General features: G+C 49.2%; 1 protein-coding gene across 1 annotated transcript in view; it reads right to left on the reverse strand.

The window, feature by feature from the left end:
- Positions 1-24,629, reverse strand: part of LOC122924872 (NACHT, LRR and PYD domains-containing protein 12-like) — a 178,314-nt gene that overhangs the window by 93,415 nt on the left and 60,270 nt on the right. Inside the window, exons 5-6 of the mRNA XM_044276393.1 lie at positions 12,929-13,099; positions 10,515-10,685 (exon numbers count right to left, since the gene is read on the reverse strand). Of these exons, the coding sequence (XP_044132328.1) occupies positions 10,515-10,685; positions 12,929-13,099 (342 nt within the window). The remainder of the gene's footprint in view (positions 1-10,514; positions 10,686-12,928; positions 13,100-24,629) is intronic.

The raw sequence follows: 24,629 nt of genomic DNA on the forward strand, positions 1-24,629 counted from the left end.
GATCTACATACATAGCGTTAGGGCTCATTCAGACGGCCGTATGCTGTCCGCAAAAATACTGAATGCTATCCGTTTTTTTGCAGATCCGCAAAAAAACGGATAGCATTCAGTATTTTTGCGGACCCGTAGACTTTAATGGGGCCATTTCCTGATTTTATAACAAGACACGGAGGCTCCTATTGCATTAACTTCCTTTACTGTAACCATAGCAGCAAAGAAAAAGAACATGTCAATCACAGAAGAACACCCATGTAACCGACTCCTCCCCTTATCCCAGTATATAAGGACCTCCACTTCCTGGGAACATCCTCTTTCTTTGCTGCTGCCATAGCAGATAAGTGTCTTCATTGTTACTAGTGATTTTGCCTGCCATTCATTTGGCTATATTGTTTTGCTGACTGCTTCTTTTTGTCTCTAGTACTGTCTGTGGAGGTTTTTTCTACCTCTCCTCTCATTTACTGGTTTCGTTTTCACTTCGGCGTTTTGCCTTGTTCTTTCCTGGGGTGTTCCCCCCCCCCTGCTTGCTTTTTCCTCCTCTTCTACTTATTGTGTAGGCCTACTTAGTTTACCTGGTGCGCAGCGTTGGTTGGGCTGGTCGTTCCGGTCTTCCCGGTCTTCCCCCCCCTCTTTTATTCTCATCGCATCGCTCGCCTGTATCTCCGCGCGCTTACAGGGACGGCCGAAGTCTCGCGCCTCGCGAGATTTCGGCCTCAGGCTCTCCCAGCTCGGCGCTTCCGTTACGAGTCTGCGGCCGCTTCTGATCTCGCGAGATCTCGGCCGCTCCTCCTCAGCTTCGCGCCGTTTTGCCGCTCGTGTCCCTGCTGCTCCCTCGGCTTGTGCGCTCATCAGGTGGGTCCCTGTCTCGCGCCCTCCTTCATGCTTTAGTAGTTTTTTCTTCTGGCCCTCATTCTTTTTTTCTCTTTCTTCCTAGGTTTTCCTCTCCTGTGGTCTGGGGTGACTAACTCCTTCCACATTTGCTATAATGTCTCGCCGCAGTAGTTCTTCTTCTGTTAGGCAGGTCCCTGCTGCTAGACCCCAGAGCCCTGCTAGTGCCCCCAACATGCCTAATGAATCCTCACTGGAGAGACAGAATGCTGCGCTGCAGCAATCTATCTCTGAGGCTATCAGGGTAGCTATGGGCTCCATGTCCTCAGCGCTGTCTGAGACCATATCACAGGCCTTAAGTGCTCAGCCCCCTAGGTCCTCTCCGGTCCCTATGGTGGATGCTGAAAGACCGTCTGCCTCCAGAACAGTTAGACACGATGGTAACCCATCACATGACCGCGCGGTTGTCCCGCGGAAAAGAGCTTGCGCACGGCAGGCAGAACACACTCGTGCTTGGAAGTCAGCCAGGACTATGCCTGAGCAGTTGTCTGATTCTGACAGAGAATCTATTGAGGAGGTGCAGAACGATACCCATTTTGACTCCGGAGAGGAGTTTGAGGACGGCGAGTCTGATCCTCTAGGTTTGTTGCCAACCCTTTTGCCACCTGCGACTACGGTGGCCCCACAAGAGGACCAGCCTGTAATAGATGACAACATGGTAGATCCATTGGGTGCCCCTCTCTTTAATCCGGATGAGTTACATCATCCCAGGTCAGCAGAATGGCTTCCCGCTACTCATGTGGCACGTTATTTAGAGGAAAAAATCCGTACTCCTTTAAGCAAGGAGTCCCGCAACAAGTTGCGAGCGGAATGCCCCCGCCCTTTGATACCCAATAAGGTGTGTGAGACACCGGTGGTGGATCCGAAGATGGTGCAATTCCTCACCAAGACTAAATTTAACCCTAAGAAGGGACTTGATTCAGCCTTACGCGCGGTTCAGGATAAACTCCTGGATATCACGGGCCCTCTGGCGAAAATTTTCGACATGGCCGAGTCCGCCAAGGCAGAGGGTAGACTGGTAGACCCTGTTGAGTTGGGAGGTTGGGCCCAGAGGGCCATTTGCATGGCGGGCAACGTCAACACCTCCTTAGCCATTGAACGCCGTAAGGCCATCTTAATGAAGGTGGAGCCTAAGCTCTCCAACCTCGCCCTGTCGGAGGCAGGCAAGAATGCTCAGGGTCTCCTATTCGGAGAGTCATTTATCAAGGAGCTGGGCAGATTTGTCGGGGCCTTCACGGCTTTGGACAAGGCCCAGACTTCGATGAAAAGGGTGTTTAACACCCGTTTTTCCAACAGGGCCGGCAGCTCTAGGGGCCGCCTGTCCGGCCGGTCCGACTTTCATTCCCGTGGAACGGGAAGAGGCTCCTTCACCTATAGGTCCTCCCTACAGGATGCCAGACATCAACCCTCCTTCTTCCCTTCCCGGGGTTTTACAGGACGCTCCAGAGGTTACCGTGGAGCCCCATCTCATCGACGACCAGTTGGTAAGTGCCTTGCCCGTCCGTCCATTGTTTTCTTCGACAGATTGCGTAGGGGGCAGGCTCCGTCACTTTTTCAATGCCTGGTCTGAGATCACCTCAGACCGGTGGGTATTAGAGACCATCAGAGGTTTCGAGATAGACCTTGTAGCTCCTCCAGACCTGCTACCAGTCCCCAGACACATTCTTTGTACCGGGTCGGTTCAGAGTCTACTACACAGAGAGCTAAAGGAGCTCGTCCGCAAACAAGCGATCGAGCGCACCTCACCTCAGGCAGCGGTGGTAATCAGCAGTATGTTTCTGGTGCTAAAAAAGGGTGGCCAATCGCGCCCAGTCATCAACCTACGGTCCCTCAACTCTATAGTCCAGTATCGCCATTTCAAGATGGAGGGTATCCACCTCCTAAGAGACATGCTTCTCCCGGGCGATTGGATGGTCAAACTGGACCTCAAGGACGCCTACCTTACAGTCCCGGTGGCTCCGGCTTCCAGGAGCCTGCTCTGTTTCCCGTGGGGAGACCAACTTTGGCGCTTCACTTGCCTGCCTTTCGGTCTCTCCTCCGCCCCTTGGTGCTTCACCAAGGTGATGAAGCCTGTGGTGTCTTGGCTCCGCAGCAGAGGGCTACGCATGATAATGTATTTAGACGATGTTCTTATCCTGACGAAGAGTCCGGCTCTTCTTCGCTCACATCTTGCCATGGCCACCGGTCTCCTCACCCGGTTGGGTTTCATCATAAATCGGGAGAAGTCGTGCCTCATTCCTTCGACTTCTATGGAATTCTTGGGTTTCAGGATAGATTCCTCTTCCCTGACCCTTCACCTGCCGCTGGTCAAGGTCCGTGCTATTCGCAAGGAATTGCGACATGCTTTGCTTCGTCCCCAACTGTCTCTGCGACACCTGGCGCGCCTTATAGGTCTCCTGGCGGCGTCCATACAGGCCATCTTCCCAGCTCCTTTGCACTACCGAGCTCTCCAGAGGCTCAAGATTGCACACCTCCGGGCCGGTGCCGCTTACTCGGACTTGGTCACGCTCGATTCGGAAACGAGGGACGAGCTTCAGTGGTGGATCCAGAACCTGTCGGTCTGGAATGGCAAAGCCCTGTTCGGTCCCCTTCCGGATTTGATTATCGAATCCGACGTCAGCTTACACGGCTGGGGGGCACATTGCAATGGGATATCCACGGGCGGTCCTTGGTCCCCAGAAGAGTCCCGCCTCCATATCAACGGCCTGGAATTATTGGCGGGGTCCTTGGCGATTCGCAGTTTCGCCAACGGTACTGTCACTACATGTATCAGACTACGGATGGACAATGTCTCCGCAGTCCGATACGTGAACGGGATGGGCGGTACCCGCTCCTTGGTCCTGACTTATCTGGCTCAGGATTTCTGGGAGTTTTGTCTTACCAGGGGTATAGTGGTGTAACGGCACCGTTTCTGCAGACAAGGGGTTAAAATCCGTTTAGGCGATATGCCCCTTTCCAAGAGACAGGCACAGCTACTGCAGAACACCAACCTCCCGAACTGGATACAAAATAGCACTCCAAACTGGAACCTCGCAAATAGCTGTCAGTCAGACGAACAGGAAAAGCGTATCCGTCAGCTTACACTCCTGGCAATCAGTCTCCAACAGCATACAGGGAATCCCCCCAATAACGAGACAAGGCTCCGTGTTGAGGGTCAAGCAGTGATCTGAAGTGCTGGCACACCTAGCCTGGTTTTTATTACAGTTTGTTGCAGATACAACATATCCCCACAATGCATCATGGTTTCCTCCCCTCTGTCCCGGAGACGACCAAAGACAATCCAATTATCTCTCAGGACAAAGGGGAGATCACCAATACACATGTGGAGACAACAGGACAGGAATCACCACCCAAACACACAATGGCACACCCCACAGCAAACACAGACATTTAACATATCCCCAGATAGCTCAAGTCTGAGTGCATATCATTAGGTGAATGGCACTCAGAATACATGAATACAATACTATTAGCTATCTGGGTGCCTCACATAACATACAATGTAACCGAACGCATAATAACATAAAATACAATTCTACAGACAGATTTAAGCTGTGCGGCCGGTCTGTCTTCTCCTTTACAGTTACTATGGGCCATAATCCTGAGGCAAGAGGCTTTTAAACAGTCCTCTCCAAAACCCAGTGGCGAGGTTGGTTTCGCCACACATCTCCCCCCCCCAGGGAAGACTAACCAGATACCTGACCTCACGCCGGTCGGTACCTGAGTTAGTCTGGCAGCCCACCCACAACCCAATACTGGACCTGCTGAATTTCGTAGCCTGTCTCTGTCCAGTAAGTCCACCAAGGTGATGTTGGAAGCTGGTACTCCCGGTCTCTGTGTTGCTCCCTGGTTTGGAGTGGAGGTTGCTTTGTGGGCAGGGATCAGCGGTACTCAGCCCTGGTGCCAGCGCTACCACGGAAGAAGCCTGGTTGGAGCCTGGTTGTTGGAGGGGGAGACCGACTGTCTCTACCCCCTGTGCTGTAAGTGCAGAGACCACGGTCCCATCTGCACTGTTGTGGGGCTTACTGTCTCCCCCTGGTGCGTTAAGCTGCCGCTGGGGAGAGGGGGTAACGTGCTCCTCTCCCATACATACTTCCAGCCGCTGGGGAGGGTGACCAACCGCCTCCGCTCCCAATACAGTGTCCTGCTGCTGGGGAAAGGAGACTGGGCTCTCTATTCCCTGTAGGACACTCTGCCGCTGGGGGACAGGACCAACTGTCTCTGCCCCCTGTAACTCCGCCTGCCGCTGGGGAGGGAGGCCGTTGCTCTCCTCTCCCTGCATTTCACACTGCCGCTGGGGAATGGAGACACGGCTCCCAATTCCCAAAAAATCATGCTGCTGCTGGGGGGCAGGAACGACTACCTCTGCCCCCTGTAACTCAGCCTGCCACTGGGGAATGGAGACTAGGCTCCCAATTCCCTGCAGGACCGGTGGAGAGACCTCGGTCCCATCTCCACCGGCCACCTGGGGTTCTTCCCAGTAAACATCAACAATATCTGCCCAGCTGAATGGGTCTGGATCTGGGTCTGTCACCTTACCGTCCTGCTGAGCCGTCCCAATGGAGTGGAAGAGATCTCGGTAGTCCTGCTCCAGTTCCCACTCCAGGGTTGCTAGGTGAGCCAGGTCTTGCTCTACCTCATGGGGGTCATCCCACTCATGCCTAGCCTCCCTCTCATAGAAAATGTCCTGAAGTCTGGACTGTGCAGGGCTCCCGAAGTCAGGCTCTGCAAAGGACTCCCATAACAAGCCAGGACCATCAAACTCCTCTCCCTCTGGCTTGTCATGCTCAGCTGTCCAGGGTATAAACTGTGCCACATACCACCAAAGCGCCTGGTAGGCATCCTCCAGCCATAGCTCCTGCCATACCCGGTGCTCTAGTTCTATCACCCATTCCTCCAGGGGCTGCTCTCCCAGGAAGGACATCCGCAGGGCCACTTGCTTCTGCAACCGCTGCTCTTCACTGGGGAGACTCTTACCTCGCTGGTATTGTACATTATCCAGGGCCTGGTACCAGATGCCTTTCCTTAATGCATCCCGGCCATCCAGGTCCTCCTCCTCGTATAACACTGCTGGTTCCATCCTGGTGCTTTTAGGGTCACTGTACTGAGACATGCGTTGCCCTTAAATTGTAGAATCCACAGAAATGGTGTCTCCTGTAGCTGTCCTTCTGGCTGTAGGAACGATCCCGCTGCTTGCCACCAATGTAACGGCACCGTTTCCACAGACAAGGGGTTAAAATCCGTTTAGGCGATATGCCCCTTTCCAAGAGACAGGCACAGCTACTGCAGAACACCAACCTCCCGAACTGGATACAAAATAGCACTCCAAACTGGAACCTCGCAAATAGCTGTCAGTCAGACGAACAGGAAAAGCGTATCCGTCAGCTTACACTCCTGGCAATCAGTCTCCAACAGCATACAGGGAATCCCCCCAATAACGAGACAAGGCTCCGTGTTGAGGGTCAAGCAGTGATCTGAAGTGCTGGCACACCTAGCCTGGTTTTTATTACAGTTTGTTGCAGATACAACATATCCCCACAATGCATCATGGTTTCCTCCCCTCTGTCCCGGAGACGACCAAAGACAATCCAATTATCTCTCAGGACAAAGGGGAGATCACCAATACACATGTGGAGACAACAGGACAGGAATCACCACCCAAACACACAATGGCACACCCCACAGCAAACACAGACATTTAACATATCCCCAGATAGCTCAAGTCTGAGTGCATATCATTAGGTGAATGGCACTCAGAATACATGAATACAATACTATTAGCTATCTGGGTGCCTCACATAACATACAATGTAACCGAACGCATAATAACATAAAATACAATTCTACAGACAGATTTAAGCTGTGCGGCCGGTCTCTCTTCTCCTTTACAGTTACTATGGGCCATAATCCTGAGGCAAGAGGCTTTTAAACAGTCCTCTCCAAAACCCAGTGGCGAGGTTGGTTTCGCCACAAGTGGTTATAGCGGAACACCTTCCGGGGCTCCGCAATATAGTGGCGGACTGGAATTCACGTTATATTTCGGATTCCAGCGACTGGAAGTTGGACGAGGGGGTGTTCCTAGCTTTAGCATCTCGCTGGGGTCATCCATCGATAGACCTCTTCGCGAGCCGTTTGAACGCCCAGGCTCCCAGGTTCTTCAGCTGGCGTCCGGATCCTCTGGCGGAGGCGGTGGACGCATTTCTCCAGCAGTGGGGAGGTGCGCTGATGTATGCTTTCCCACCGTTTGCTTTGATTCCCCGGGTTCTCCTTCAGGTTCAGCTCCAATCGGCAGATCTAATCCTCATCGTCCCGCTGTGGAAGTCTCAGCCTTGGTTTCCTCTTCTTCTAGACTTGCTGGTGGATTGCCCAATCCTCCTTCCGGATCTCCCCGAGCTCTTGCGGGATCCCATGGGGAGCCCACATCCCCTCATTCTGTCGGGGGGGCTTCGTCTGCTCGCCTGCAGGATCTCGGGTTCCCCGTATCACTGTCTGGAGTTTCGGACACGACTCTTTTCTTATTGGAGAGCGCATGGGCTCCGGGAACTAGACGAGCTTATCGCTCCGCCTGGGACTCTTGGGCTCGCTGGTGCAGGGAGCGGGACCTGGATCCCCTTCGGGCCCCTGTGAGTTCGGTTTTGTCCTTTTTGTCTTCCTTGTTCGACTCAGGCAAGGCCTATCGCACCATTAATCTCTACAGGTCGGCCATTTCTTCCCGGCACGAGGGTTTTGACAGTACGCCTGCGGGCCAACATCCTTGGGTGTGTCGCCTCCTGAAGGGCTCCCGTTTGTCCCGCCCTCCCAGGCCTCGCTTCTCGGCAACTTGGGATGTGAGTTTGGTCTTGAATTTTCTGAGGGTTTGGCCTTCCAATGACCAATTGTCACTACGGCAGTTGTCGGCTAAACTGGTCACGCTTTTGTGTCTCATTTCGTGTAAACGGGTGTCTGATGTTAGGGCTCTGGACCACGACGCGCGGTCTTTTACGCCTAGTGGGGTTCTCTTTAACATCTCCAGACGCACTAAAACGAACATTCGTGCCGTTTCTTACCCGGCTTTTCCTCAGTGCACTCAGCTATGCCCGGTGGCATGTCTTCGGGAGTACGAATCTCGTACGGCGGCTTTTCGGGTCCCTCTTTTACCCAATCTGTTTCTGTCTTTTCGTAGACCCTATGCTCCTGTCTCCAGTGTGACGTTGTCTCGCTGGGTTAAGGAGATTATGAGTTTGGCCGGTGTTGACGTCGCTATCTTTACAGCTCATTCCGTCCGCAGTGCTTCCGCTACCTCTATGTCGGTCTTGGGGGCCCGCCTGGAGGATGTTATGCGCTTAGCGGATTGGTCTAGGGTTTCCACTTTCCGCGAGTTCTATTTTCGCCCAGAGCCTCATGCTTTTAACGCGGTCATATCTCAGCTTTAAACTTGCAATAGGAGCCTCCGTGTCTTGTTATAAAATTTCATGATTTTCCTATTCCATGACGTAAAGTCATGATTTTATTAAAGACACGGAGGCGAGTATTGCCCTCCCTTGCCCTCCCTGGGTTTTTTTCGGGGGATCTGTTATCGTTTACTTGTTATTTATTGCTTATTGGATGTTCACATTTTTTGAGTGTTTAGTCTATTTGCTATGTTTTTCATAGGTGTCGTGGTGATACTACCTGGTATTTTATTTCTCGTTTCACAGGTTGACGTTCTCCTCCTCAGCATCTTTGGTCTCAAGTCGCTCGTTGGCGTTCCAGAAGCATCTGAAGTTTGTTGGTTCCGTTCGTTTGGCTAGTTGGTCCTGCGGTTCGGACTATTGGTTTGGCGGTTTCATGAAGATCCAGTTTCCGGAAGAGTCGGTTTATGTGGCTGTTCAAAGAAAGAGGATGTTCCCAGGAAGTGGAGGTCCTTATATACTGGGATAAGGGGAGGAGTCGGTTACATGGGTGTTCTTCTGTGATTGACATGTTCTTTTTCTTTGCTGCTATGGTTACAGTAAAGGAAGTTAATGCAATACTCGCCTCCGTGTCTTTAATAAAATCATGACTTTACGTCATGGAATAGGAAAATCATGAAATTTTCACGGGCAAGTATAGGACATGTTTCATTTGTTTTGCGGAGCCGTGGAATAGAAAAGGGCCCCATAGAAGTGAATGGGTCAGCATCTAATCCGCAATAAAACGGATAAGCGGATAGCATATGGCCGTCTGAATGAGCCCTTAGAGCAGGCATCCTCAAACTGTGGCCCTCCATCTGTTGTAAAACTACAACTCCCACAATACCCTGCTGTAGGCTGATACCTGTAGACTGTTCGGGCATGCTGGGAGTTGTAGTTTTGCAACAGCTGAAGGGCCGCAGTTTGAGGATGCCTGCCATAGAGGGATGAAGTGGCCCTGCCAGAATACAGGAATCCTCCTGCGGGGGCCAGTAGAGCCTCACTGAGGGGGCAGGACAGGCAGATTCTCTCACCGGGTCCATCTGAGGAGTTCTCCTGCCGGTGTCACAGGGAACATCACGGCTACAGTTATACTGTATATCTGCCCCCCAGGATTATCAAAGTATCCCGTTATGGATTCCGCTACCACGGACCATAACGGAATTTAGAATCCATAACGGGATACTTCGATAACCTGAACCCGAACTTTAGACGCCGAACTTAAAACACAAGTTTGCTCAACACTAAGGACGTAGGTAACACTACCACATTATCAGCACTAGTGTTATCTGTAGTTTTACATAGGACTGCAGGTAACACTACTACAATTTCTGTACTCAGATAGCCATCACTGTGTCATCTGTGGTGTTACATAGGACTGCAGGGGACATCTACTATATTTTCTGTACTCAGAGAATTATCGCTGTATAGGGGGACCCACTGAGACTTTATCGCCCAAGGGCCCACATGAGCCTGAAGCCGGCACGGTGCGATGTGGGTGTGGCTTGAGGGTGGGCGGGGACACAGGGGCCCCATAATCTCCTATTGCCCGGGGGCCCTATGAGTTGTCAGTCCGCCAGGGTCTCTCAATGGGCGTCTCCTTCCCCTTGGCTGTAGCGCTGTCCAATCACTAGGCAGAGTGTCACAGCCAGGGAGAAAAAACCTCAGACTCAGTCTCCTCATTGTTCCGATACTCCTCATTATAATACAAGGCGCCAAAATCAACGGGGGGCCTCAGCGGACGAACGGGAAGGTCTTTTGAAAAAAATAACAAAAACAGCCATGGCATCAGTGGAGGCCGCCCTATAAGGTAACACCCTAATTAGACTTTTGCGAAACTGATGAAAGGTCCTCTTTAAGCCGCGCAGGACAGGCAGTGTTGTTAAAAATTTTGGGACATAGCTAGTAACTACCTGGTTTATGTCACATATTTGTATTATATTACTTTCCCGTATAGCTCGGCACACCGAGTGCTTCAGCTTTGATCATTTTTATTTTTTTATCGGCACTCCATACAAAAAAGGTTGCCGACCCCTGGTACAGAGTATCGCAATACTTTTTTATGGTATCAAAATCGAATCAAAATTTTGGTATCGTGACAACCCTAGTCAGCAGTTTATCTCATAGACATAACAATGGTGCGGAGCATAAAATAGAATGAAATCCATGTATAACTTGTGCCCCACATGTCTCAGTCCTGTACACATCTCTTATACTCACTCTAATATTTCTATCCTGCAGGTCAGACTGGACAGAGCCTCCATCAAGTCACTGAAGTGAGGACCATACAGACTGTTACCAGACAGATCAAGTATCTTCAGGGACCGGTTATTCCTTATTACAGATGCCAACTGGATGCAGGAAGTGCCTGGTAGACGATTATCATCCAATCTGTAAGAATAAGAAGATGAGATGTGGGTGAGGCGTCCACAGAGCGTTAGTATAAAACCTGTAGATTGTGACTGTGGAGAGAAAATGTCCCCGGCTGTTAGTAAAATCCATAAATGTCATCACTAGAAGCCGCCTCTTGTGTGTGGTGGATGTCAGGAATGGCGGCAGCTATATGATATGTCCATGTCCTAGAAATACAGAACCCTGAGGAGTGTCCTCACTTTATGGCATGTCATAAATCAGTGATGATGGCAGCACATGAATGTACAAGAGTCATAAAGATGGAGGAACTTGTGTCAGCGTCATCAGCTGCTGAGAGCTCTCCTTCCTCCATCTATTGTGGCCCTCAGTCTGTGGCCCCCATTGTCCTTCCTCCACCATCTATTGTGGCCCCTGTGGCCTCCATTATCCTTCCTCCAACATCCAGCAGCAGGCTCAGGATAAAATCCAATGTCTTTATTACTTCATTATAAAATCCATATCATTTGTCCTCATAGGATAGTCCTTTTTTGGACATTAAGCTATCAAATAAGGGTGGCAAGGTGGTTATCAGGAATTATAGAAGAGACACAAGCGCTAACACCCTGCTTTAGCCTCATCATGCCATCCGAAACATGCAATAAAAGGCATTCCCTGTGGTGAGACCATTAGAGTCCGCCGAAACTGCTCAGAAAATTCAATATTTGAGTCAGAAGGAACAGCTCTGTTTGAGAGATTGAAAGAATCCAATGATCGTATTCTTAAGCAGGAGAGAAAGTAACACGTGAATAGAGAGGCGATGATTACACATTAGGGTTGTTACCCAATCGATACTTTTGTCCCGGTATCGATACGATACCGGGATTTCAGTTTTTTTCGATACTGGGCTGCGCTTCTGCGCAGTCTAGTATCTCTGAACATGAGCGCACTGCTATCGGCGCGCTCATGTTCTCTCAGCAGCACAGGGAGAAGGAAGCTGTCCTCCCTCCCCCTGTGCTGCTGCCGCTGCCACCAATGAGAAGAGAGGGGCTGAGGAGGGGCGGGCGCACTGCGCCACCAATGATGGGACTATTCCCACACAGAGCGGCGCCCAGCGATGTCTCAGCACTCACCATTAGTCCTGGGCGCCGCTCCGTTCGCCCGCAGTGCCCCATTACTGTCTCCTCTCCTGCTCCACATGCTGCTGATTACTATCGGAGCGATGGGAGGAGACATCAGCATTACTAGTGGGCGTTCCTTCTCCCTGTGCTGCGATTGGACAGCGCTACAGCCAGGGAGAAGGAACGCCCACTAGTGAAGCTGATGTCTCCTCCCATATGTCTCCTCCCATCGCTCCGATAGTAATCAGCATGTGGAGCAGGAGAGGAGACAGTAATGGGGCACTGCGGGCGAACGGAGCGGTGCCCAGGACTAATGGTGAGTGCTGAGACATCCTGGGCACCGCTCTGTGTAGCCCAATAGTGAAAGTCTGGAGTCCCATATAAAGTAGTCAGTCTTTAACACATAATACAGGAGGCGGGTGCCGGCAGCAGAATCGCATTGCCGACACCCTGCCCCTGACAGGGAGCTGCGATCAGCGGTAGTTAACCCCTCAGGTGCGGCACATCAGTACAGAGGACAAGTAGAGCCATGATAAGGGTACAAAAAGCCTTATGAATATCTAGAGAGAGCAGCAAGGCAGGGATGCCCCTAGCATTACAGGCGTGAATTAGATGAGGTATGCCTCTGATGTGGTTGTTGATCCTTCCAAACAAGGAAGATAATTGTGTATGAAGGCGGGTTGCTAGTGTCTTGGTAAGGAGTCTATATTAATGATTATTTATTATTAAAGCGCCATTAATTCCATAGCTCTGTACATATGATAAGGGGTGCACATAGATATTACAGACAATTGCACTAATCATAAACAAAACAAGTTACAGACTGGTACAGAAGGAGAGAGGGCCCTCACTTATATTAATAAGCGAGATGGAGTGATAATTGACTCGATCAAGGGGATCTTGATCAGGTTTGGGGATCATTGATCATTGATATCTAGGGCATAGATAGTAAAGTGTTCTACTAAGTGTGTTTTGATAGAGGAGAACAGTTCATGGATTATTAATAGAGGGTCAATAAGATACCAGGAAGGATTGGGGGGTTTAGACAGGAGAGATAACGAGGAAACTGACATGGGGCTATGGTGCAAAGCATAAAATAGAAGAAAATCCATGTATAACTTGTGCCCCACATGTCTCAGTCCTGTACACATCTCTTATACTCACCGTAATTCCTTTATCCTGCCGGCCGGACTGGACAGAGCCTCCATCAAGTCACTGAAGTGAGGACCAGACAGACGGTTACCAGACAGGTCAAGTATCTTCAGGGACGGATTATTCCTTATTACAGATGCCAACTGGATGCAGGAAGTGTCTGGTAGACGATTACCACCCAATCTGTAAGAATAAGAAGATGAGATGTGGGTGAGGCGTCCACAGAGCGTTAGTATAAAACCTGTAGATTGTGACTGTGGAGAGAAAATGTCCCCGGCTGTTAGTAAAATTCATAAATGTCATCACTAGAAGCCGCCTCTTGTGTGTGGTGGATGTCAGGAATGGCGGCAGCTATATGATATGTCCGTGTTCTAGAAATCCAGAATCCTGAGGAGTGTCCTCACTTTAGGGCATGTTCACATGTGGCTAGGGTTGCCAACCGGCCGGTTACTCACCAGCCAAGCCTGTAAATAAGTGCCCCTGCCAGTAATTTTTTTTTCTACCGCCAATAATAATTCCCGTTATTTTCCTATACGTACTGTTGCTAATGAATGCTTCCATTGTGGAGTGCTCATTAGTACAGCCTTTAACTCCTGCTCCTCCCCCTACTTGTGTTTAAAAAAAAAAAAATTTGCCTCCTCCATTTGATGGCGCTGGTGTGAACACTCGCTGCTCACTGGAAGCTCAGGACAAGACCCGTATAACGTCATAATGGAGGAACGCAGGTCCGGTCCTGAGCTTCCAGTGCAGCGAGTGTTCACAGAGGCAAGTTTTTTTTTTTTGCGCAAGCAGATAGTCATTAGATCTCTCTCCGTACAGTATTAGAATGTATGGGCTTTGATAATCGGGAATTGATTATTACTGTAAAAAACCTTGGAACCGAACTTGGATTCAGTTCCGAGTGGTATGGTTTTGAACAGATCTGCTCTTGTGGATTGGAGTCCACAGTTGGGCACAGCCACCGCTATATGAAGGTGGATCAGTCACCAGGATGCACAATGAAATCACCAATGAGAAGAAAAAAAAATATCTAAGTGACAAAAAAAGTATTTTAATGCTCCAAGCTCCAGGAGAACTTCTTATGGGACATTTTCCCTTGGTTTCAGGCGATTAGAGGAACTCGTGGAGATTGTTGGCGTTTAGTTTGTGCGGCCAGGGATCTGCATACATTCGGGGCATGGTCCTCAGGGCAGGCTTTAATCTGTGATGTTGGAGAGTCTTGGCCGGGATGGACACACGGGTCGCAGATCAGAATTACACTGGATGCCCTCAGAACCTCCTCATCTGACTATACAAAGCTGTAAGCGTCAATGCTGGGATTATGTCTAATTTGTGTAACCGGAAAACCACATTAAATACGTATCTTCTTCTCTGGGTCCTTTAAGACCACGTATGAAACTTGCGGAGTCAGGGCCATATCTACAGCTCATGCTGCTCTGGGCACTTACACGCCCCCCAGGGCAGGAGTTTGTTTTACAGGCGACATCATGTGCATGATCCTGTAAGTGTCACGTGAGGCCAGGGCAGACCTCCGAGACATTTAGCAAACAGGACACGGGCGGATACAGACCAGGGACCAACAGAGTACTTTAATACACATGTAATAAAGGAACATGACAGTAATACAGGACAAGCAGGTTAGGCAATAGTGGTAGCACTACCAAAGAACCAAGTGCACCGGCAGACCAGAGGCAAAACCCAGGAGGGTGAAGAGCCAGTGAGCCCTGCTCTTGACAGAGCCCCTAGTGGTGGGGATGAACTGGGCCAAGGGCTCACTAGTCGCACCTCCAAAAAGGTCCTGGCACACTTGGCTCCTACCTGCAAAGAACCACGCTTGTGCAACCACCAGCGGAAACAGACAACAGAGCTGGAACCCGAACAAACACAAGACATGGATCAGACAACAAGACAAATGGGAACCAGAACAGAAGCAGATGCCTGGACCCCAAGCGGAATGGAAGCATGGCGGTCTCAGGCAGAGCTGCACACAGACCTCCCTCCGGAAAATCCATGGACCCTCTCACAAAAGGCAGGAGAGACACAGGAACATAAGCAGTAAGGCACTGCAGGACAGACAAGGAACGGACTAGATCAGAAGCAGTTTAGCACTGCCAGGCTATCAGATGCAGTTAGAGCACTGCTAGGCTAGACATTGAACAGAGAGGATCCAGACAAAGAACAGGTACAGAAGATCAGGCAAGGACAAAGATACAACATCACAGGACAGGTACAGAAGAACAGATAGAGCAACAACATCAATGCATTACCAGGTGACACCACAAACAAGGGCAGATGGCAAAACCTCCTGGGTCAGCATCAAGGGGCTACTCCCAGCAAGGCAGAAGATAGACTGACCACAAACCCCACAGCTCACAGATAGATATAGCTGGATAAGGGAGGGCACCTGATAAGCCACACCCAGGAACAGAGCGGGGAATGTTAGAACCAGAAGCGCCGAACATACAATCACAAGTGACAGTTCACACCAGACACAGAATGCTGCAGCCAGCACGCCCAAACGACAACCAGCATACACAGGATAAACTGTAGCCAGTACGAGGTTACAGGCAGCCAGCCTACACAGCAACAAGGAACAGAACCACACTGGGATACAAACAGACATGCATCCATACTCAGACCCTGTTCATACACAAGGCCGCAGCCGGCACGCATCGCAGAACCAGCATACATGGGAACACCCACAGCCAGTACAAAAAGTGCATGCAGCCAGCCTGCACGGCACCGGTGACAGGAACCACAGAGACATGGACACGGAAGCCACAAATACAGGCCAAATGAAATACACTCACGGTGATCCACTTTCAAATACAGCGTAAAGAAAATGGGAGTACTCAAAATATCAATACATAACCAAGAAACAAATAAATAACATCATACCCCTTTAAAAATAGTATTTTCTTTAAATAGTCATAAAATACATCAAATACATACAGTAGGGAGTCAATAGTAAGGTGCCACCTAATTTCTATGGGGATACATAAACTGACAGTGGGCTCAATATATTTAGGAGCTGCCCCTATTAGATATAAACACTGGGCCTAATGAAAGGACACTAGGCTAGACATGGGACATTCGAGGGGAAGGAGCCACCTGTATCTCTCACATTCTTTAGAGGTAATGTAAGTTTAGTCTTTCATCATACGGTGTGTTCGATCCTGCTCCTGTATGTTATCCATATTATAGGCCATTGTCCTGTCCTTTTCATTTGGCACAGTGTTTATATCTAATAGGGGGACACATCTAGCACCCTGTTTAAAGGGAGTCTGTCACCACATTTTAGCATGTTAGACCGTTAAAATAGGGTTATGTGATCCGGCCAGAACATAAAAACGGTACCTTTGTGGTAGAAAACGGACTTTTCAATTTGCAGAAAACGAACTTATAAGATTATCTTCTGAGCCCTCTCAAGTGCCCAGGGCGGTCTCTCAATCCTCGGAGCCCCAGGCAGGCACCTCCTAAACGGCTGATAACTCCGCCCTCCGTGCGCCTCTGCCCGCCCATTTACTCCCCTCCCCTGTCCCTTTCCACTGTGGCTGTGCGGTACAAATCGTAGCGGGCGCATGCGCAATAGGTATTGCGATGCCCTGCCAGGAGCGGGCATCGCATTGCGCATGCGCCCGCTACGATTTGTACCGCACAGCCACAGTGGAAAGGGACAGGGGAGGGGAGTAAACGGGCATTCATTTCCTGCCAATCATTGCTAAAACCTGCTGGGACCAGAGACCAAAGCTGTATACTGCTTGGATACAAGTTATCTTCAGTAAAGAAACGTTAAACTTCATCTAAAGGTTTGGACATCATTTCTGCTGCAAAATTCCTCTATTACTCCTACTATCACTACACTCAAATGTATTGCAAGTGAGCCAGGAGTCTGGCCGTACCCAGGTAGGAAACACCGTGACACAATTATCACCACCCTACAGAGACATTATAGACCATTACACCACTCTGGCATTCCTAATCTGGGACGTGCGTTATAACACCTTGGAAGGGCCCTGGGGTAGTACCCTGCGCACGCTGCAGTTGGCGTCACGACAAGTCAGAACTTTAAATACCCGTATCCTGGCCCACTGCATAAGTGGGGTCAGCGTACCCGTTCCTGGCCATTGCATATTATATTATTATTATGTTTCCCATTTTCTCCCCATTCAGGAAACCCATATGTGCTTGTAGCCTGCTGTATGGGCGCACAGCAGGCAGACAGCTAAATGTGAATTTGTCAGGCCTGAATTGGCAGACATGGGTTTTAGGAGCCATGTCGCGTTTAAAAATTCCTGAGGTCCCCAGAAATTAAATCAGAGATATAAAGTGGAAATATTACAGGGAGCATAAAGGATGAAATTAAATTAATACTGTGGTAGATTTTAAAACACTCCTTCATGCACAGGCCAGGTTTTTCAGGGCAGATTTCGCTGTGGTAAATGGTGTCCTTCCTAATACCCCTTTTTGAACACACTCTGCATCTATTTTGGGTTCTTCCCTTCCTTGCTGTCTGGGGGACTTCAGCTGGGAAATGTTCTGGTACAACACGGCCACTGTGACTTACAGAAGTTCTGGGGCCCTCTTCTGCTTGGTTTGGAAGAATTAGGGCCTTGATCACTACTTCTTCAAAGTGAAGAAATGTTTCTGTGTGTCCACTAGACTTATATAGCACGTACGCATTGCACACTGCCGTCTATACAACGTGTGGCACTGTAGGGCTTCAGAACTTGATCTGAAAGATCCACCCCGCCCATGTGCTTGTTGTAGTTCAGGATACAGTCTGGTTTGGGGACAGTGGTAGTGGTACCACGTACAGTGGCAGGGGAGCTGGTGTTACTGTGAATGGTGGTCAGTACTAGGACGTCCCTCTTGTCCTTGTACTCAACCACCAACATGTTCTCATGGAGGAGAGCCCTGCTTTTACCCTGTCTCAGTGGTTGCCCTACCAGGGATTATTCACTGGCTGTCAAAACAATTGCAGTGTTAATAAGCTCAAAGACTGCCATTGGTCTTAAAACAAACGTATGATGGCCGTTAAAAAAAAGTCCATCATGTCCGTTTTTCACCGGCGTGTGCATGTAGCCTTACAATTTCATATCATCCAGCATGGCATTTTGTTAAACATAATGTGTGAAGCCTCAGTGAGGGAGCAGGCTTATCCGTCATGGCAGTGCTGACAGGTGTGCATGGCGTGTGTGACTGCAGCCCTCCTCCCCTGAGTCTGTCCGACCCACTTATTCATCTGTGGATCACAGGGAGGGAAGACAAAGGCTGCGAGGGGACCGAGGACTGCTTCTCCAGGGCATTTAGGAAAGTGGCTGCTCTCCTCAGAGCCAGGTGAAGCCATGGATGAGGGGAAGGAGCAGCTCTCCTCCTGCTGACTGAAGGCTCCGCTGACATCTCCTCCTCTGCTTCCTTTCCTATAAACACCAGTGAACGCTGCTGTGGGTTTTGGCGCTCCCTGTCCATGCTGAGTGACTGGATGGATCTGTGGGGTTCACATGACTGGAAGGATGAAGAGCTTTTGGGGCTGATTTGGCCTGGATGCTGGCCATATCTGTGCTAATGGTGACCGGCTATGTTGGAGGAGGTGAAGCTATGAATGGTGCCTGTTGTGTGCTAGCTGCTGAGGGAGATTTGTGCTTTACACATATCGCGACTGACCATATCATTAATACCACCGCACCCTAAGTCACTAGCCCTTCTCCTGTCCCATACACTGGCAGCTCTCTGTGGCACTGAACCCTCCTGATGCGATAAGCGGCCGCCATGTTACTGGTCACACTCTCACACACCTGTCTAAACTCCTTTTTTCTTCCTGCTCGGCTGCTATGCTGTGCGCTGTGTTCTGCAGTTCTGCCCCTGCTGTCCTCCAGTCCTCCGATCTGTCTCGCAGGCCTGGAGATCCTGCGAGATGGCAGCAGCTCAGCAGCAGTAAATGTTTAAAGGGACCGGTGCGGAAACGAGTGGGCCCCCTAAGGGACAGTGGTATGCACTGGTATGCCGGGTGCTGACGCCGGCCCTGCCTAGCACAGACCAGAGTAAACTGCGGATTTAGAGAAAGTCTAGTGGAGATAAGAGCAGTATTAGATTATAGCCAAGCCAATCATGTGTGCATTATATGGATTGTCATCCTTGCCATGTAAATTAACTTTACTAACGACCTCGAGGCAATTAATTGGAAGTAAAGTTCCTGTTTTTGTTCATCAGTAGGGATGAGCGAACTCGAACTGTATAGTTCGGGTTCGTACCGAATTTTGGGGTGTCCGTGACACGGACCCGAACCCGGACATTTTCGTAAAAGTCCGGGTTCGGGTTCGGTGTTCGTCGCTTTCTTCGCGCTTTTGTGACGCTTTCTTGGCGCTTTTTGAAAGGCTGCAAAGCAGCCAATCAACAAGCGTCATACTACTTGCCCCAAGAGGCCATCACAGCCATGCCTACTATTGGCATGGCTGTGATTGGCCAGAGCACCATGTGACCCAGCCTCTATTTAAGCTGGAGTCACATAGCGCCGCCCGTCACTCTGCTCTGATTAGCGTAGGGAGAGGTTGCGGCTGCGACAGTAGGGCGAGATTAGGCAGATTAACTCCTCCAAAGGACTTGATTAACTGATCGATCTGCAGCTGTGGATCATTGAGCTGCTGATCCTCAATTGCTCACTGTTTTTAGGCTGCACAGACCGTTTGTCAGTCTCATTTTTCTGGGGTGATCGGCGGCCATTTTGTGTCTTGTGGTGCGCCAGCACAAGCTGCGACCAAGTGCATTTAACCCTCAATGGTGTGGTTGTTTTTTGGCTAAAGCCTACATCAGGGTGAAGCTGTCACACCAAGTGCATTTAACCAGCAATAGTCTGTTCATTTTTTGGCCATATACAAAATCAGGGGCAAGCTGCGCCTGTCACCAAGTGCATTTAACCCTCAATGGTGTGGTTGTTTTTTGGCTAAAGCCTACATCAGGGTGAAGCTGTCACACCAAGTGCATTTAACCAGCAATAGTCTGTTCATTTTTTGGCCATATACAAAATCAGGGGCAAGCTGCGCCTGTCACCAAGTGCATTTAACCCTCAATGGTGTGGTTGTTTTTTGGCTAAAGCCTACATCAGGGTGAAGCTGTCACACCAAGTGCATTTAACCAGCAATAGTCTGTTCATTTTTTGGCCATATACAAAATCAGGGGCAAGCTGCGCCTGTCACCAAGTGCATTTAACCCTCAATGGTGTGGTTGTTTTTTGGCTAAAGCCTACATCAGGGTGAAGCTGTCACACCAAGTGCATTTAACCAGCAATAGTCTGTTCATTTTTTGGCCATATCCCAGTCTAATTCTGTCACTAAATCCATACCGGTCACCCAGCGCCTAAATACTAGGCCTCAAATTTATATCCAGCTAAATCTGTCCCTAGTGCTGTAGCTGGGCGAGTTATTTAGTGTCCGTTCAAGCACATTTCTTGTTCTGGGTTGAAATACAATTCCCAATTTAGCAATTTCATAATTTAGTGGTTCCTGCTATATCAGAGCTCTTTGAAATCTATCCCAAAAAGGGTATATAATATTGAAGGTGCACATAGGGTCATTCAGAGTAACTTCACACACACCCGCTACTGTGTATTTCCAAGTCTAATTCTGTCACTAAATCCATACCGGTGACCCAGCGCCTAAATACTAGGCCTCAAATTTAATTCCCTCTAAATCTCTCGTTACCCACCGCTGTACTGTTGTTGCTGGGCAAGATATTTAGTGTCCGTCAAAGCACATTTTTTGTTCTGGGTTGAAGTACAATTCCCAATTTAGCAATTTCATAATTTAGTGGTTTCTGCTATATCAGAGCTATTTGAAATCTATCCCAAAAGGGTATATAATATTGAAGGTGCACATAGGGTCATTCAGAATAACTTCACACACACCCGCTACTGTGTATTTCCAAGTCTAATTCTGTCACTAAATCCATACCGGTGACCCAGCGCCTAAATACTAGGCCTCAAATTTAATTCCCTCTAAATCTCTCGTTACCCACCGCTGTACTGTTGTTGCTGGGCAAGATATTTAGTGTCCGTCAAAGCACATTTTTTGTTCTGGGTTGAAGTACAATTCCCAATTTAGCAATTTCATAATTTAGTGGTTTCTGCTATATCAGAGCTATTTGAAATCTATCCCTAAAAGGGTATATAATATTGAAGGTGCACATAGGGTCATTCAGAATAACTTCACACACACCCGCTACTGTGTATTTCCAAGTCTAATTCTGTCACTAAACCCATACCTGTCACCCAGCGCCTAAATACTAGGCCTCAAATTTATATCCAGCTAAATCTGTCCCTAGTGCTGTAGCTGGGCGAGTTATTTAGTGTCCGTTCAAGCACATTTCTTGTTCTGGGTTGAAATACAATTCCCAATTTAGCAATTTCATAATTTAGTGGTTCCTGCTATATCAGAGCTCTTTGAAATCTATCCCAAAAAGGGTATATAATATTGAAGGTGCACATAGGGTCATTCAGAGTAACTTCACACACACCCGCTACTGTGTATTTCCAAGTCTAATTCTGTCACTAAATCCATACCGGTGACCCAGCGCCTAAATACTAGGCCTCAAATTTAATTCCCTCTAAATCTCTCGTTACCCACCGCTGTACTGTTGTTGCTGGGCAAGATATTTAGTGTCCGTCAAAGCACATTTTTTGTTCTGGGTTGAAGTACAATTCCCAATTTAGCAATTTCATAATTTAGTGGTTTCTGCTATATCAGAGCTATTTGAAATCTATCCCAAAAGGGTATATAATATTGAAGGTGCACATAGGGTCATTCAGAATAACTTCACACACACCCGCTACTGTGTATTTCCAAGTCTAATTCTGTCACTAAACCCATACCTGTCACCCAGCGCCTAAATACTAGGCCTCAAATTTAAATCCCTCTAAATCTCTCGTTACCGTTGTCCTGTTGTAGCTGGGAAAGTTATTTAGTGCCCGTCAAAGCACATTTTTTGTTCTGGGTTGAAGTACAATTCCCAATTTAGCAATTTCATAATTTAGTGGTTCCTGCTATATCAGAGCTATTTGAAATCTATCCCAAAAAGGGTATATAATATTGAAGGTGCACATAGGGTCATTCAGAATAACTTCACACACACCCGCTACTGTGTATTTCCAAGTCTAATTCTGTCACTAAATCCATACCGGTGACCCAGCGCCTAAATACTAGGCCTCAAATTTAATTCCCTCTAAATCTCTCGTTACCCACCGCTGTACTGTTGTTGCTGGGCAAGATATTTAGTGTCCGTCAAAGCACATTTTTTGTTCTGGGTTGAAGTACAATTCCCAATTTAGCAATTTCATAATTTAGTGGTTTCTGCTATATCAGAGCTATTTGAAATCTATCCCTAAAAGGGTATATAATATTGAAGGTGCACATAGGGTCATTCAGAATAACTTCACACACACCCGCTACTGTGTATTTCCAAGTCTAATTCTGTCACTAAATCCATACCGGTGACCCAGCGCCTAAATACTAGGCCTCAAATTTAATTCCCTCTAAATCTCTCGTTACCCACCGCTGTACTGTTGTTGCTGGGCAAGATATTTAGTGTCCGTCAAAGCACATTTTTTGTTCTGGGTTGAAGTACAATTCCCAATTTAGCAATTTCATAATTTAGTGGTTTCTGCTATATCAGAGCTATTTGAAATCTATCCCTAAAAGGGTATATAATATTCAAGGTGCACATTGGGTCATTCAGAATAACTTCACACACACACGCTTCTGTGCATTTCCAAGTCTAATTCTGTCACTAAATCCATACCGGTCACCCAGCGCCTAAATACTAGGCCTCAAATTTATATCCCGCTGAATTTGAATACAATACATTGGGCCAAATAATATATTTGTTGTTGTGGTGAACCATAACAATGAGAAAAACATCTAGTAAGGGACGCGGACGTGGACATGGTCGTGGTGGTGTTAGTGGACCCTCTGGTGCTGGGAGAGGACGTGGCCGTTCTGCCACATCCACACGTCCTAGTGTACCAACTACCTCAGGTCCCAGTAGCCGCCAGAATTTACAGCGATATATGGTGGGGCCCAATGCCGTTCTAAGGATGGTAAGGCCTGAGCAGGTACAGGCATTAGTCAATTGGGTGGCCGACAGTGGATCCAGCACGTTCACATTATCTCCCACCCAGTCTTCTGCAGAAAGCGCACAGATGGCGCCTGAAAACCAACCCCATCAGTCTGTCACATCACCCCCATGCATACCAGGGAAACTGTCTCAGCCTCAAGTTATGCAGCAGTCTCTTATGCTGTTTGAAGACTCCGCTGGCAGGGTTTCCCAAGGGCATCCACCTAGCCCTTCCCCAGCGGTGAAAGACATAGAATGCACTGACGCACAACCACTTATGTTTCCTGATGATGAGGACATGGGAATACCACCTCAGCATGTCTCTGATGATGACGAAACACAGGTGCCAACTGCTGCGTCTTTCTGCAGTGTGCAGACTGAACAGGAGGTCAGGGATCAAGACTGGGTGGAAGACGATGCAGGGGACGATGAGGTCCTAGACCCCACATGGAATGAAGGTCGTGCCACTGACTTTCACAGTTCGGAGGAAGAGGCAGTGGTGAGACCGAGCCAACAGCGTAGCAAAAGAGGGAGCAGTGGGCAAAAGCAGAACACCCGCCGCCAAGAGACTCCGCCTGCTACTGACCGCCGCCATCTGGGACCGAGCACCCCAAAGGCAGCTTCAAGGAGTTCCCTGGCATGGCACTTCTTCAAACAATGTGCTGACGACAAGACCCGAGTGGTTTGCACGCTGTGCCATCAGAGCCTGAAGCGAGGCATTAACGTTCTGAACCTGAGCACAACCTGCATGACCAGGCACCTGCATGCAAAGCATGAACTGCAGTGGAGTAAACACCTTAAAACCAAGGAAGTCACTCAGGCTCCCCCTGCTACCTCTTCTGCTGCTGCCGCCTCGGCCTATTCTGCTGCTGCCGCCTCGGCCTCTTCCTCCGCCTCTGGAGGAACGTTGGCACCTGCCGCCCAGCAAACAGGGGATGTACCACCAACACCACCACCACCACCACCTCCGTCACCAAGCGTCTCAACCATGTCACACGCCAGCGTTCAGCTCTCCATCTCACAAACATTTGATAGAAAGCGTAAATTCCCACCTAGCCACCCTCGATCCCTGGCCCTGAATGCCAGCATTTCTAAACTACTGGCCTATGAAATGCTGTCATTTAGGCTGGTGGACACAGACAGCTTCAAACAGCTCATGTCGCTTGCTGTCCCACAGTATGTTGTTCCCAGCCGGCACTACTTCTCCAAGAGAGCCGTGCCTTCCCTGCACAACCAAGTATCCCATAAAATCAAGTGTGCACTGCGCAACGCCATCTGTAGCAAGGTCCACCTAACCACAGATACGTGGACCAGTAAGCACGGCCAGGGACGCTATATCTCCCTAACTGCACACTGGGTAAATGTAGTGGCAGCTGGGCCCCAGGCGGAGAGCTGTTTGGCGCACGTCCTTCCGCCGCCAAGGATCGCAGGGCAACATTCTTTGCCTCCTGTTGCCACCTCCTCCTTCTCGGCTTCCTCCTCCTCTTCTTCCACCTGCTCATCCAGTCAGCCACACACCTTCACCACCAACTTCAGCACAGCCCGGGGTAAACGTCAGCAGGCCATTCTGAAACTCATATGTTTGGGGGACAGGCCCCACACCGCA

Source organism: Bufo gargarizans, chromosome 1 (assembly GCF_014858855.1).
Source record: "Bufo gargarizans isolate SCDJY-AF-19 chromosome 1, ASM1485885v1, whole genome shotgun sequence".
Taxonomy (NCBI): Eukaryota; Metazoa; Chordata; class Amphibia; order Anura; family Bufonidae; genus Bufo; species Bufo gargarizans.